This window comes from Felis catus, chromosome B3 (genome assembly GCF_018350175.1).
Source record: "Felis catus isolate Fca126 chromosome B3, F.catus_Fca126_mat1.0, whole genome shotgun sequence".
NCBI lineage: Eukaryota > Metazoa > Chordata > Mammalia > Carnivora > Felidae > Felis > Felis catus.
Window position 1 is genome coordinate 36,651,813 of NC_058373.1, and position 12,546 is coordinate 36,664,358.

Here is a 12,546-nt window from a genome sequence, read left to right on the forward strand (position 1 = left end):
GCCTGATATTAACTCCAGTTTATGCAAGCCAACCAAGGATCCACAGGCAGAAAATTGAGCGGGGGCTCCGGATGGTCATGGTCAGTGATGTTTTGTTCCTGGATTGCTGCTGCTGGTGGTAGTTTTGAGTCTGGGGGCTCCATACTGAAGGTGGGTTTTGGAGCTGCCCAGACCTCTGCGTTTGAATTCTTCTGGCCAAAAAGAGGTAGGGTAAGTTAACCTGTCCCTGTGATCTTGGGCAGGTAACCTAACCTCCTCTTTAAACCTTCATTTCCTCATCTTTACAAGGGGACTAGTGAGCTGGTCTAATGAGTAAGTGACAAAAGTGGCTTCTTCTGGCCGTCAGGTGCCCAATATGCGATAGTGTTGGTCTTGGAGAGATAATAGAGCACAACTCTGAGCTGCTCTGCAGTTCTGGACAACAACAACCACCACGACAACAATAATAATAGCGAATGCTTACACAGCACCATGCTGTGCCTGGCACAATTCTAAGTGGATTATACAGATCAATTAATCTAGTCCCCACAGCAGCACTGTGAGGTGTAGGTACTGTTATTATCCTCATATTACACACAGGGAAATTGAGGCATAGAGAGCTTATCACAGCCAGTCTGCATACTCATCATCTTACTCTCTGTTCCATCTCCTGAAGCACCTTTTTATTTATTTTTTTTGATCAGACACTAAGGGGAGAGCTTTTTCTTCTCTGGCTTTAAAATAGTGCCACCTCATGAGAGATTGAGTTTCCTGTCATTTAAGGTATTGAAATGAACCCTGGACGGCCTCCCGCTTGAAGATACTGAGGTGGGTGGTCAGGACCGGGGGGCTCTGAATTGTCATTTTAAGGAGGGAAGCCATACACTTTCCGAGTTTGGTTCAGAACATCACATCTGTTTAGGCTGAAATAAGTCTGTCCTTTTAGATGTTGGGGTACACATTTTAGTCATGAGAAGACTCTTAGGCAGTGGTTTGTATGGGATCCTGCATGGAATGCATTTTCTGTTTTTATTTGTCACCATCTGCATCCAAAAAACTGAAGAGAATTGGCATGTCCTCTTACCTAAGATGTGGTATACTAGTAACAATTCATGGATCATCTCACTGAACTCTCCTAACGACTAATTAAGGGTAGGCAAAGCTGTGTGACATCCTCCATGTTGCGAGGGTGGTCACGGTGTACAACAGAGTTGGGTTCTCCTCCTACTGTAAAACCAGAGGCCTCTTTGGTTGGAAATTAGGGACTTTGAGAGTTGTGTAGTCCATCACGTCCCAAACATGGCCCATCCATCATCAGAATCACCTAGGGAGCATGTAAAATGCAGATTCCTGGCACCCCTAGATGTTGGTTTAGCACAAGTGCTGTCAAATTCAGGGTCAGCTGCCTGTTTTGGTATCATAAGCTAAGAATAATCTGTACATAGAAATACTGCGATCAGTTTGATGATGTGGAACGCTTAACTTTGAATTCCAATTATGTGAAATGTTATCCCCCCCACCAAAAGAATTCCACTTGTCTCGTTAGACCATCATTACCCTGATCATCAAATACCCTGAGTTGTATTTATTACAGATCTTAAGTTTCATCAATAAAAGAATTGTGGAAATTTGTTTTCTGTCATTATAAAAGTGCCTGTGTTGTATTGTTAGTTTTGCCCCTAGGTAAAGTTTACTACCTGGCCCTTTACAGAGAAAGCTTGGTGATCCCTTTCTTAGTTGGGGGAAGAGAGGGCTGGGATCTGGATTTTTTTATTTTATTGTTTTTAATTCTGAAATTTTTTATTAAGCATGTGGCAGACCATTCATTTGGGTGGTGCTTTAGGAGTGTTTCCAAGTTCTTTTGTGTGTGCCCTTTAACTAGTTGATGCCTAGTGGAAATTGGCTTTGATCCAAGAACCTCCATCAGAAGAGAAATTGTCCTCATTACCAGTTCAGAATTGAGTGCCCCTTCTATCTAGAAGTTCTTCTGTGTAACCAACTAAAATTCTTCAGCTTGCATACTCCGTATTTCAAAAGGGTGTTGTGTATCTTGTAGTTCTATGGTTACTCTTCAATTTCAAATGTCTTCTCGGAGCTTTGAGGCCTGCAGAAGGTGCAGCAGCTGTGTCCTCCATGGCTGACATCAGACCCTCAGAACACAGATCATTGAAAGCCACAGATAATCCTGAAATCTCTGGTCCTGCCCTGCTGCTCTCCCACCATGCATGTTTCCTGGGGAACACACCCTCAACAAAGTGGCTTTGAGTTTCAGAGCCTTCTTCCTACCTCTAGCCACTTGTGCCCGAGCTAACGAGCAGAGGGAACAGGAATAAGACTGGCCAGGCTGAGGGGAGGAGGAGATAAATCCAAGGGGAAGAATCCCAGTCCCCACAACTTCGGCGTATGCTTTAAGGACAGCGGACTGCAGACCCAGGTCCCTGTCTTGGCGGCTTTTGCACCACCAGCCTTTCAAGGTGACTTATGCTAGACTTACACAATCCTTTTTATTTGTAATACAGGCACCTAACTGAGCTTTGGGGGCTGGCCATCCCAGGACCTCCATCCGAATGAATGATCCCACGTTGAAATAAAAAACTCGGGGACTGTTGGTGACCCTTTATGGATATCGTATCGGCTACTCATCAGGCGGCTCCTCCCCCCTGTGCCTGCCCCCTCTACCTTGGTGTCTCCGTCTGGGAGGGGAGCACAGAGCTTGTTGCTGAGTGGTGAGAAGCCCTGGTCACATGAGCTTGGTTGGCCCAGTTGTTTGGCCTGAGTTCTGAGACGAAAAGGAGGCTCATTACTCTGCTGTCCAGAGGCAGCCACTCCCTCACAGATGTGTACTGCCGTGTCTCCCCACCCCGTTTTGACCTGCCCACCCCCTGCCCTAGCTAGTTGTCTCGGCTCCTGGGGAAGTGCACTCCACCCATTCCGCATCACCACCGCTTTCCTCCCACAAATACAGAGAAAAAGGGACCTGACTTTGAATCTTAGAATCTTACGTTACATTGAAATACAATTGTACACATGATAAATCCCCAACAATGATGTTTTCATTAAAGAGATGGAGTTGGGCAGGGATGGAGAATTGCGAAGGCACCTGTTACTCAGAACTTGTCATTTAATAAAATTTGTTGAAACAAGATGAGCCAAGCACCCGTGGCCCTGGGCCACCTGCCTGGACGTGGAAATAGCCTCCTTACATAGAACCAGTTGTCCTGATGATATTTGTTAATACAAAGACTGTAAACAAGATAAAATATCTTTGTCCTCCCACACTAGTCCCTGTCTTGTGCCCAGCGAGCCACACCCTGCAACCCCCATACATCCACTCGCATTTAGTTTGTTTTAGCCCCACGGCTGCCCTGGGACGCTCATCTATCTTCTCTACCAGAACTTGCCCTAGGCAGCAGATCTAAAAGATCAGCTTACTCCTCCACTATCACTTACCCTAATGTGGATTAAAGTCAAGGCTGTCTTTCCCAGAGATATTTGCGTTTGGAGATTCCGGTTTGGTGAGCAAATTAGCAGAGGGCTATTAAAGACTTGTGTGCTGTTCTCAGTTTTGCTATTATTAACTAACTTGGACAAGTTGCTGGGCTTCTTGGGGCCTCTCTGTCTCCTTCACTCTAAAATGAGAGTATTGAATTGGATTGGTGGCTTTCAAACTTCTTGATCCTAACAGTAAAAATATGTTTTGCACCACTACCCGGTAGGTATATACGTACATATGTTCTACCAACAAATGACAAGACGCTTCCTTACTACATGTAAAACATTTCTGTTCATTAAAAAAAGTGTGCTGGCTTTGACCCATAAATTGATCACGTCACTTGTTATTGTTTGAAAGACATTAAAAGATGAGTGTTAAGCTTCCTTCGCACTCAAATACTTGGTGGTTTGATTGGGGGAATGAGGGAATGCCATGTGTAGCTTTGTGAACTCCCTCCATTGAGGGTCAATAGTGATTTCTCCAGCTTTTAAGCCAGCTCGAGGGGCACCTGGGTGGCTCAGTCCTTTAATGCCTGACTTCGGCTCAGGTCATGGTCTCCGTGAGTTCGAGCTCCGCGTCGGACTCTGCTGTCAGCACAGAGCCTGCTTCAGATCCTCCTCTTTACCCCCACCCCCTCCCCTGCTTGGGCTCTCTCTCTCTCTCTCTCTCTCTCTCTCTCTCTCTCTCAAAATAAATAAAACTAAAAAAAAAAAAAAAAAAAAGCCGCCTGTCCCTGGGTCCCATGTTCTCCAACTGCACACTCTCTCCTTAGTTCTAGCTCTTTCCCACCCCAAACCTTCTCATGGCATTAAGGAATCCTTATCCTAAGTTCCTACCCCCAAGTGGATGCCTTCCAAGGTTCCTGGTTGTGCCAGTGGCCCTCAGCCAAGCCTGTTCCTCCACCCCCTTCTCTCCACGCTCACCACCCAGTGCCTTCCATCCTTCAGGTGCCACACACTGTGCAGGTTGCCTGGGGCCTGGCTTCCACGTTTTCCAGCGTGGAGGAGAGACTTGCAGGGTGAGGAGGGTGCCTTGGGCTTCTGCTCCCACCCAGCCTGCCTGGGGGGTGCATCCTGTCTCCCCTACTTCCAGCCATGGCACTTGGGCAAGCCCCTTCACCTCACAGCGCCTCCCTCCTCTTGTCTCTGTAACGTGATGATGTGATAGTACCTTACCCCACGGTAAGCACTCAGGAAACCAGAACTGTCATTGGTATTATGCTCTGTCCCACTGGAACCGCATAGTTGGCATTCGCTTTAAAAAAAACAAAAAACGACCAAAAAACACCCCATACGTTACCAACACACATTATATTAAAAAGTAACGTTCGTTTCAGTGAGAAAAGAGGTTAGAAGCTAGAGATTCTTAACTTGGCAGAAGTCTTTTCCCCACGAGCAAGCAATTCAGTAGTAAACGCGTGGCTTCTGGATGTGAGTATAGCTGCACATCTAACCATCACAGAGCAGCCCCAGCCATGGGTCCCAGGTAGTCTGTGCAGAGGGTAAGGTCACCACTCTCTCTCTCCCGGACGGGGCGACGGCACTGTTCCTCACCGCCCTCCCAGCCTGCCCCCTTGCTGGCCACCCCCGCCTTCTTCATGGAAAAGTGACGCCTGGTTTCCCAAGAAATGCCTAGCCGGAATCTGTGCCCCGCTCAGGTGTCCTCGGTGTTTTGCCCTGGGCACCTATGCCGCTCCTCTCCTTCGGACCTTTTCAGGCTTGTGGTGTTTCTCCCATCTTCCAGCCAGCAGAAAACCTCACTTGATTCTGTATCACCGTGGCTGCTGCCTAGCTCTGTCTTCCCATTTACAGTCAGACTTCCTGAGTTGTCTAGAACCACCTTCTCCATTCCCTCACTTCTCTCACACCTCAACCCTCCTCCGTCTGCTTTGCTTCCTAAACAGCTCTAAAGAGACAACTTCACTGTCGTCTTCTACATCACTCCTCAGCAGCATTTGCACCCTTGACCTTCATGAAACGGGTTCCCTCCCGCGCTCCCTTTCTCCAGTATGTCTCCTACCGCTCTGGTCACTCCTCGTTTCTAGTGTCCCTTGCCCTCCTCTCTGTGGCCACGAAGCATTTTGCCCGCTCGGGCCTTGGGCCCTCTCGGTCTGCATTCCCTCCACACCATGTGGTGTCCTCCCGCCCTGACAGCTGAAAGGACCGTGCTCGCTCTGTGACTGATGGGTGCATCCCCGCCCTGGACTCCTGGCTAAGCTCGGGACCCACCCGATGTCTCCACCTGAGTGTCCCCAAATCACCCCACAAGCAAATGCCCAGGAAGAACCCATGACCTCTGTAACCTCCATCCTCCCCTAGATGCGCCGCGACCTTCTATCCGTCACGAGTCCTGTCTATTCGCAATACGTCCTCTACTGCCTGCCAGCTGATGTCCCTGCATCCACAGCCCCCTCGAGCCACGCTTCAGACTTGAGCCAGCATGCTCTCGCCGAAACACGGATGTAATTGTGTCGCCGTGCTTCAAATACGTGGTGTTCTCAGGAGAAGGTTCTGCAGGGACTGGCCACTGGTTGCCCTCATCGTTTCCCCCACCGCCTTGCCACGGCACTGGCCTCACTTGCCGCCTTTATTCCTGCATATCTACTCCAGGCCATAACTGCCACCATCACCGACTTAGCGTCTAATTGTCTCCACCAGCTCCCTCACCCTCCACCCTCCTCAGCTCTGGGTCTGGTTCTTTTGTTATGAAACTCTCACAGAAATTTCCTTCACAGTCCCGAATGTGAGTGTTTTAATTAGCATCTCTGTCCCCCTGTGTAGCCGCATGATTTCAAGGCCCTGCTTTTGGTACACATCACTGTGTGCTCTCGGAGCACAGCACTGCACTCGGCACATGGCGGGCATTGTAGAAATGAAGGTGAATGAAGAAACCAGGGTCCTTGCATGTTCTTGTCATTTTCATCGCCTTCTGGAAAGCCAAGCACGAGCCCCTGAAACAAAGCACCAGAAACAATGTAGGGTTTTTTTGCCCACCAACCCCCTCCCCTCCAGCTCTCCCCTGGGTGAGTGTGAGCTCTTCCTCTGAGTGGGTGATTCACACTTTCTTAGCGCCCTGTGCTTCTCCGATTTTTCCGGTTTTTACATCTGAACCTCAGCCCTAGTTTGTCTACCTTTTAGTTTAGTGGATTATTCACACACAGCAAAGCAGAACACCAAAAAACTAATAAAACACAAAAGTATTTTTCAAGGTCCAAATAGTTTCTTCCTGCATGTCAGTGGATTGTGTTAGGAGACTACAACTCTACTCTGTGGCTTATTTTATTTTTAATTTGGTCACGAAAGTTCGTGCCGTACAAGAAATGCCTGTACCTTACCAAGCACTCTTTCCTTACTCAGAACTTCCCAGCCCTGGTGTGTGATGGGTTAGGGGTGAAGAGCATTCTTTACCCTTCTTTGACAAGCAGGGAAGGTGCAGGGCTCTGCCTGAGATCCCCAGCAGAGGAAGCATCCGTTGCTCTGTGTTAGTAGGTGCTGTCTGGTTAGGCTGTGTGCACAGACCCACCAAAGTCCTCTCAGGCCATCCCGTAGGGTCCAGCGAAGGCAACCCCCTGGGCTGTTCTGCAGATGTCTTGTGAGGCTCAGACACGTCTGAGGTGAGAGCATTCCATTAGCAGAGTGGGAGTGAGGAGGCTTTCCCCCTAGTTGTCCTCCGGCTGGGAATAAGGAAAAGGCAGGGTTCTGCTGCGGGCTGGAAGAACAGGAATGGAGGGCCAGAGTGAAGTCTGGAGGAGAAAGGCCTGTGGTGTCTCTGTGAGCAACATTGTGCTGGGACTCTGCCGTCAGAAGTGTCCAGAAGGTCCAGGTCTCTGGATTCTGCTGCGTCCCTCAGAAGTCGGGGGGGGGGGGGGGGGGAGGGGTTGGTGAGAGAGAGAGAGAGAGTGAGAGTGTGTGTGTGTGCGCGCGTGTGTGCGTGTGTGCGCGCGCGTAGGGGGCGGGGTTGAAGCAAGAACCTGTAATAGTAAATTTAAAAGGATTACAGATTTCTTCAGGGGCATGCATCCCGTGGAGGCCCTCATCCCCCATTATGTAACCAACTTTTCTGTAGCTGCTGGCCTCCCCAGCAGGCCCAAATGGCGTGGCTGTGAAGGGAGGGTGAGGGGAGCCCACTTTCACTGACACGGCCTGTGTGCCTAGCGTCCAGAATGATGCAGGGAGTTCTGTGAATGCCACGTAAGTATCTGGGTAGCAGCTTGAATTTAGTGAATCCAGTTCCTATGTTCTGGATTGGGGGGAAGGGGGGCGGGGGAGGGGGGTGGTACGCGAGCTGGGTGGGGAGTGGGTTGCAGACCAGTGGCATTGTGGTTTCTGTGGTGGGGTTGGGGAGATAGAGCGTGGACAGGGGAAAGAATGCATGTGGCTAGAAAGGCAGATTTCAACCCCAGCTGTGTATCAGAACCACCAGGGGAGCATTTTAAGAAATTCCCAGGCTCTACCCAGCTACAGAATCAGTCTCCGAGGGTGGTGCCCAGTCGGTGTATTTTTAGACTGCTCTAAAGGGGGCTCTAAAGCACAGTTGGGAACCGCCACATTGAGGCAGGGTGCAGAACTCCACAGCAGGTAGGAAGAAGTAAAGTAAGTGGAGGTAAAAGACGAGGAAAATGGAGAAAGGAAAATGGGGAAGAGGAAAGAGGGGTCCAGAATCCCCCCGCCGCCGGGGTGCCGGGCTCTGGTCCTTGGCCTGGCCCCCTCACGGGCCTACATTCCGGCTCATCACACTTGCACGTGAACCTGGACCTCACGGGGCTGCTACTGGAGTGTCGAGTGAGGTTTCTTGAGCAAGACTGCACTTGGCCCTTCTTGATCTCCAGGGGACCTTTATGTAAGGAGGACGGGACCCCAGGGCCAAGCAGTCGGGTGTCTCGGGCAGGGCCCGAGCTGCTGACTCCACTGTTAGAGCACATCCAGCAGGTTTGAGCCTCAGCTACCTCGTCTGTAAAATGGTGACTAACAATAACGCCTGCTTGTTGTCAGGACCGAAAGAAATGTTTGTGCCGGGTGTGGGTCGCGGATAGCCCCTGAAGGCTAGTGGATTCTAACCAGCCCAGGCTTGAAGGAGTGTTTGAACAGGGTTGGGGAGGGGGCAGCCTGTCTGAAGAAGGCCCTTGCTCGGTGTCTGAGCCTGTGTGTGGCCAGAGCAATTTTGGGGAGAGCTGTCTTTGCCTGTCCCAGAAGGAGGCCTCCCCTGGAGCTGCTCAAGCAGGTGGGAGGGGGCTGGAGGAGCCCCGGGCAAGAGACAGCCGGAATGCTTGCTTGCTTGCTTGCTTGCTTGCTTGCTTGCGAGCTGCAGACACCCCTGCCCCAGGGCCCCCCTCTCCCTGTGGAGTAGGGGTGACTGGGCTCTCTGCCTGGCTTCTCTTTTCTGGAGCACTTGCTCTGCCCGCAGGCCCTCCTGCCTCTCAACTCCCCTCCTGGCTGCAGGACCCCAGGCGTGCCTCAGTCCGGCCTTTTTCATTCAGACAGCTCCCGATGGGCCTCCTCCAGGAAGTCTTCCTCTACTGACCCGGACGAAAGGGTGCGATTCATGTCCCTCCCAGGTGATGTCGAGATGCAGAAGTCCCCAGGACTTCCAGCTGTGCTCTCCTCTGCGCTAATTTCCATGGCACCTCACTTCCACTGTGGCTCAGCTCTCTGTGGGGTCAGGTTCGTGTCTCTTTATTCCCCCTGCCTGAGGGTGGCGTTGAGGGTTTGCAGAGACCGGGGCAGCCCCCCTGCAGCTGGGGGCCCCAGGAAGGCTCTGTGATGATGTCATGTGTCTCCAGCCTCCCGCCTAGCTGCCTGTGGGAAGGATCTGTCTGTGCTGGCACAGGGGCCTGTTCCATATGGAGGGCCGGGAATTGGCCATCACAGTCACCCGGGGCGTTCCTGCCACTTCTGCCTGTCTCCTTTTCCCTACGGAGATTCGGGTGCACCCTGGGTGCAGCCTGGGAAGGGTGGGCAGGCATGCACTTTGGTACAGCTCCTCAGCTTTGTCTGGAAGGCTTGGAGAATCCTCTCTGCAGAGGTTGGCCTGCCGCCATGATGAGTGGCTGTGCTCCTAGCCCCCGTCTAGTTTGCGGCTCTGTTGCAGATGTGCCTGTGTAGAGCTGGTGTGTCTGTCCTTTTAGGTGCGCTCTGTGAGTCTCGGGAGGCTTCTCCCAGAGCAGGGCCCTCCCTCTAGGGCTGCTGTTCTGGGTGGAGGTGGAGGAGCTGCGGTCGTGGCAGCAGAAGTGGAATGCTCTCCTCTTAACAGTGAAGGAGTACGTGGTTCAGGGCAGGCATTTGGCCTCTGTAGGCACTTGGGAACCTTCCCTCAGTCCCAGCGGCCAGTGTGGTCACTGCCAGGAGTGGCCACAGGGGAGTGTCTAAAGTGGAAGTGCAAATGCATCTGTGAGTTTGACCAGGGGCCATAGACTCCAGCAAGGTCGGGATCCTGGTCTGCAAGGTGCCCACCGTACTGGCAAACCAGACTCGTCTCGGGCAGATGCTTCGTTAGTAGCCCTGGGAGGCTTATGACGGCCCCAGATGTCTCTGGTGATAAACAGCACTTGGCCGGCTAGCGTCTGATGTTCACCAGAGTTATGAGGGTGATTTCTGCAGATAGCAAATACTGTGGAGGGGTCATTCAATGCATCAATTTCACATATTGATTGAATGACCACTGTGCACCGGGTAGGCATTCTGCATGATGCGGCAGTGAACTAGACAAACTTCTCATCTGCGCTGCCCGTGCCGTGCTCCCATTCCATTGAGGGAGGTGGTCGGTAAAGAGTCACGATGCCTGTGTGCTAAGCCCCAAGAAGACAGAGCTGTGCTGAAGGGGGTGTGTGATCCAGGAGGGCCTCTCTGATGAGGTGGCATTTGAGCAATCACTCGGTAACCTACACTGGACACCTGGCCCCCGTGAACCAGAACCTAAAGTATCTGATCTCAGAGTACCTACGAATCAGCCTGCTGACGAGCAAGTAGAGGCCCAGCGAGGTTAAGGTGCAGATTCGTGAGGTGATAAGTAGGAAAGATGATGTGATAGAAGAGCGGGACAAAACATAAGTGGCCAGTACTCTGCTCACACCAGCGTTAGTCATTTCCCCAGGCCAGCTGACCCCCCCTGCCTTTTCATCCCAGAAGGTCTTATTATTCTCTTAAGGCTCCGGCTTTGAAAGATCTGTACTTGCAAATTTGTGTTTACTAACAATAGCAGATTTATTTTCTCATTTATGGCTGTGTGAGTCAGAGGGTGGGGGGCACAAAGTTTAAACACATCTTGTAACCACTAGTGAGCCCTCTGGGCAAGGGCTGACCACCTGGTGTTGGTCTCTCCCTGCTTGCTTGCTTTTTCTTTCTTTCTTTCTTTCTTTCTTTCTTTCTTTCTTTCTTTCTTTCTTTCTTTCTTTCTTTCTTTTTTAACATTTATTCATTTTTGAGAGATACAGTGCGAGTGGGGGAGGAACAGAGAGAGAGGGAGACACAGAATCTGAAGCAGGCTCTGGGCTCTGAGCTGTCAGCATAGAGCCGGACATGGGGCTCGAACCCACAGACCTCGAGACCATGACCTGAGCCGAAGTTGGACGCTTAACCCACTGAGCCACCCTGGCACCCCTAAGTGGGATTTTTCGTGTTCTTTCTGAAATGGCAGAATTTCTTGGAAGGTCCCATTGCTACGTTTTGGATTCCATCTAGCCCTCCCACCCTGGTTTGAGGGGCCAGGTGCCTTTGGGTGGGCTAGGGAGACCCTGCCCTTACCTCTGACCCAAGATGGTGAGGCAGGACTCAGAGCCCCCCGCCCCCCGCCCCCCAGGCTTACTTTCAGGGAGAAACACACTGTAAAATCAGGTCAGAGAACCAGCCCTGACCCACGTCTTCTCCCAAGGACCAGGAAGAGCCTTAATTGGCTGATAGTTTTCATCTAGAAGAAGGTGTCCTGCGTGAATTTGAAAGGAGCTTTTGGTGAAGTAAGACTTCATTAATTAGCCTGTTAGGGAAACGGCTTCCCAGTATTAGGGGGGCTGGATAAATCTGATGACCACTGTTCTGGTTTGGGGTTCTGAAAAGGAGGAGCTAGGTTTTCATCCTTTTACTAAATATTGAGAAAAATGTAGTATCTTTTTATGTGTTTTGTTTGCTTTTAACCGTTGAGTAGCTGTTCTTATTTAATCTGTATAAAAAAATGCTACAAGCTGAGTGGGATTATTCCCACTTTAACAGATGAGGGAGCTGAGGCTCAGAAAGCTAGTTTAGCAACTAGCTCAAGGTCACATCTTACTGAGGAGCTGTGCTTGGGTACCAAGCCAGGTCATTGACTTCAGAGCTGTGCACATAGCCTCAAATCTTAACTGTGATTTCCCCCATCTTCCCAGCCACTTTGGGGCTGCTGATAATATGAGAATGCTCTAGATTCCTGACTTTCATTTCTTTCTCTTTTCTGTAAAATCTGCTGCATTTGTCTTCCCTAGGAGGATGGACATATGATGCCAACATATCTGGTTTAAAATATATATTTTTTATTGTGATATGGAACACATCAAAGTAAATGAAGTAAATGTGAGGTTCAATGATTTTTCTCCCTTGGATTTTTTTTCGGTTTATTTATTTATTTTGAGAGAGAGAGAGAGAGCTTGCAGGCCAAGGGCAGAGAGAGAGGGAAAGAGAGAATATCCCAGGCAGGCTCCACAGAGTCGGACACAGGTCTCGAACTCACGAACTGTGAGATCACGACCTGATCCGAAGTCGGACACTTAACCAACTGAGCCGCCCAGGCGCCCCTCCTTCGGATTTTTCCCCTTAAGTGATTTTTTTGCATCGTCGGGGAAATCCCAGCAAAATCCGCTCTCCACGTGCCTTCCTTTGCCTTTCTGTGCCAGTCTTATTTGCACGTCTCCGTGTTTCTGACGTTCTTCAACCACGAGGGCCTGGGCGCACAGATGAGAAGCCTACCTAGGGTGCCTCAGAGTACTAAAGAGGGTCTGAAAAGTGGGGGAAGACCAAATTCTTTTCCGGTAAAAGTAGGCCAAGACAATTAGGGGCTTAGGTGCTGCCTCAAAAACCGCACAGCAGCGTATTCTGACCTCGAGTAAGAAG

The 12,546-nt window shown here is 50.6% G+C and overlaps 1 protein-coding gene across 4 annotated transcripts in view; it reads left to right on the forward strand.

Moving 5' to 3' along the window:
* The window catches only part of ANP32A (acidic nuclear phosphoprotein 32 family member A), a 39,699-nt gene that overhangs the window by 3,943 nt on the left and 23,210 nt on the right, over positions 1-12,546 (forward strand). Inside the window, exon 1 of one of the 4 annotated variants that reach the window (XM_019832162.3) lies at positions 57-80. The exons of the other annotated variants lie outside the window; for them this stretch is intronic. Within the exon in view, the coding sequence (XP_019687721.1) occupies positions 72-80 (9 nt within the window). The 5' untranslated portion in view covers positions 57-71. Of the gene's footprint in view, positions 1-56; positions 81-12,546 lie in introns of those variants that run through there. 4 annotated transcript variants of the gene reach the window in all.